Source organism: Protobothrops mucrosquamatus, unplaced genomic scaffold (assembly GCF_001527695.2).
Source record: "Protobothrops mucrosquamatus isolate PMUCROS unplaced genomic scaffold, P.Mucros_1.0 scaffold3382, whole genome shotgun sequence".
Taxonomy (NCBI): Eukaryota; Metazoa; Chordata; class Lepidosauria; order Squamata; family Viperidae; genus Protobothrops; species Protobothrops mucrosquamatus.
The window spans coordinates 54,854-58,062 of record NW_015389364.1 but is presented as its reverse complement, the minus strand read 5'-3'; the positions used below and the strand labels follow the sequence as shown (position 1 = coordinate 58,062).

Below are 3,209 nucleotides of genomic sequence, written 5' to 3'. Positions count from 1 at the left end.
AGGGAGTGGAGAAAAAAAACCTGATCCCATGTAAGAGGCAAGATTTTCTCGAATACTGCCATACTTTTAAAACTGTCTTTAAAGTTTACTTACTGCACGGAGCGTTCTGCTCCCCCCCACACGGAGTGTTCTGCTCCCGCAGCCCCAACCCCCGCATGGAGTGTTCTCCTGCAGCCCCAACCCCTGCACGGAGCATCCTTCCGCCGCCCCAACCCCCGCACAGAGCGTTCTTCCGTTGCCCCAACCCCCGCACGGAGCGTCCTGCTACTGCCGCCCCAAACCCTCGCATGGAGCGAACTTTTAGAGACCACGTGTGCTAGGGCGATGGCGCGTGCCCACAGAGAGGGCTCCGCGTGCCGCCTCTGGCACGCGTGCCATAGGTTCGCCACCACTGGTTTAACGAGTTGCAAATAAATGCTATATGCATACCCTTGCATGCTCCAATGGACCTTTTTGTCTTTGAATCCATAGCACTGACAGCTCTAAAAATTATTCTCTGTGGTGGTTTACATGTACTAGAAGAAACCTCCATGGTGTTTCCTCATAAAAAGGAAGTAGACTTCTTTTTTTATATACAAAAACTGTATCCTGGCAAAGTGATGCATCATTGGCTAGTGTAATAACACTGGCATACAACAGTTCAAACATAGTGTGTATATTCATTGTAGAAAGGATTACTGTTGCTGGTCATTTAGCTGAAAAAGGGTGATAATGTAGAATCTTTTTATTCACAGTAAATCCAAATGGTGTCAGTCTTGTCGAGAATTTATTTAAACAAATCATTAACAGTATACTGGTAAGCACTGCAGGCTTAGCAATATGAAAATAGCACAGCTTGTATAGAACTTACACTTTATTTCCATCTAATGTCAAAGTAGAGTGAGTTTTAATTACTAGGAACCTCGTATTTAGTTAATGGAATACTCCTTTAATGCCAAATTGCAATGTTGTGTTCTTAGCTCCTTGCTCGAATTGAACGCATGGAAAGGAGGATGCAACTGGTGAAGAAGGACGAGCATGAGAAATGCAAAATATTTGAAGGGTATGAAAGAGAGAAGGTTGACCCTGAAGTGCCAGAGAAGCTGCCTATAGAATGCCCATCACAAGAACTCCTGGAGACCTCTCAGCTGCGGCCTTTGAAACATTTCCCATATGGAAGGAATGGAAAGGGGCACAAACGGTAAAGCTAGAAAGCTGCAGTTATGTTTTTAAACCTATTCTGCTAAGGTTTCTATCAATGAAACCTGAACATTTTTCTTCTATGAAATAGCTATCCATTGCTTACAAAGAAATCCTAATGTCCTGCAAAATCTAATTTCTAATTTTTGGGAGAAAACGTCAGTGGTTAAACCTAGTTTCAAAAATATTCACTAGGGATATGCATTACTGTGGCTGAATCAAATTCAATTATTGAGTTCTAATTCCTATTCTCACTGAGGCAAAACAGGAACCCCACAAAGTATCTCAAACTGAACTGAATTTGATCAGAATTTAAAGAAACCTAGCTTCAAAGCTTATGCACTTTTTTGAAATTATACAAGTTGTGCCAAAATGAATCTCTGTAATATCTGCATTTTTCTTGAGTTGTTCACCAAACAATGGAGAGGTTGATTTTTTTTAACATCTCAAATTTAAGTGGGGAAACCTTCCCTTTGTATGCTGGAATAGTTTTACTTTGCCTATAACTTTAATTGTATACTGTTAATATTTTTTAAAGAGTTGTAGCCATTTCTGCTTTCCCCTGCTAGTCAATGGAGGACATGAATCTCACTTCAGAGCCAAATCATGAGTCAAATGGGGCACTCTCAATTATAGTTATCTTCTAAGTAGAATTACTTGCAGGAAACAGTACTTTCAGTGATCATCTGCATGAGCATTGTGGTATCTAAGTTTATATGTTAATGTTTGATACGCCTTTTTTCCTCCCTTTTGCCAAGGGAAAAAAGAGGGCACAGTGTGTCTTATATAGCCATCTTACTATTTTCTTTTAGGGTTAGCAACTTTATGCACAGTGCAGAAAGGAAATATGAAGTAGTAGGCCAAAGAAATTAAAGACAAGAGATAGAAAAAAGAAAAGGAAACAGCTATAATTAGTTTATATCAATACCATTTACTATATTTCTATATACCTTTCTAGACTTACAGTCCATCCTTATTACCATCACGTCTATAATCAGTTGCCTTTTGTTTTTTTAGAATTTAACACGCTTTGATGGTAAAAAATCTTCCACAGAAGAATTTTGGAGATAAGATCAATGATTTAAAAGGGGCGTTGGCTTACCTGAACGTCTTTTCTCAGCAGGATGGTGTAGAGTCCACAGAATGGGTTAAATTCAGTCTTCCTGCTCAGACTAAGACAAAAAAACTTTGCCACGCCTCTCTCTGGGTGTGTCTCCCCAGTTTTTGGTACATGTCGAGGCGAAGAATCCAGACGCAAGGCTCCAAACAAAAGTGCAAAAGAAAAAAAGGCAAAAACTCATGCCTAGACTAAAGAGATACAGGGGGGGATGTGGACTCTACACCATCCTGCTGAGAAAAGGCGTTCAGGTAAGCCAACGCCCCTTTCTCCAGCAGGGATGGTGTAGAGTCCACAGAATGGGACATACCAAAGCCGCTCATGTCCCTGAAGGGAGGGAAGTCTAGGCTTGCTTATCATGAGGAGTAACAACTTGCTGCAGAACCCGCCTCCCAAAGGCCGCATCTGCAGCAGCAAACCTATCAATCCTATAATGTTTAATGAAGGAAGAGGGGGACGACCAAGTCGCCGCCCTGCAAATCTCTTCAAGCGAGGCCTGGGTAGACCAGGCTGCAGAGACCGCAGCGCTGCGCGTAGAATGAGCCGTGACCTGAGAAGGAACTGGAAGGGACTGCGAAACGTACGCCTTCGTGATACAGGCCCTAATCCACCGTCCGATGGTGGAAGAAGAAACCTTCCTCCCCATCGTAGAAGGATGGAAAGAGATGAATAAAGCCTCCGATTTGCGGAAGGCCGAGGTACGTTTAAGATTTATTTCATAATTTATATGCCGCCCTTCTCCCCACGGGACTCAGGGCGGCTCACAGCATATTAAAATAACACAATACAAACAACACACACAACATTTCCCCTATAAAAGCCAATTAAAACCGAATATTTGTAGCTGTGACATTATTAAAATCATTAAAAATTATCCCTATTTAAAATTCACCCTAGGTCAGTCCTGCTTGCT

At 41.9% G+C, this 3,209-nt stretch overlaps 1 protein-coding gene across 1 annotated transcript in view; it reads left to right on the top strand.

The window, feature by feature from the left end:
* Window positions 1-3,209, top strand: part of LOC107297560 (male-specific lethal 1 homolog) — a 59,774-nt gene that overhangs the window by 20,455 nt on the left and 36,110 nt on the right. The window contains exon 2 of the mRNA XM_015826920.2: window positions 960-1,180. Within this exon, the coding sequence (XP_015682406.2) occupies window positions 960-1,180 (221 nt within the window). The remainder of the gene's footprint in view (window positions 1-959; window positions 1,181-3,209) is intronic.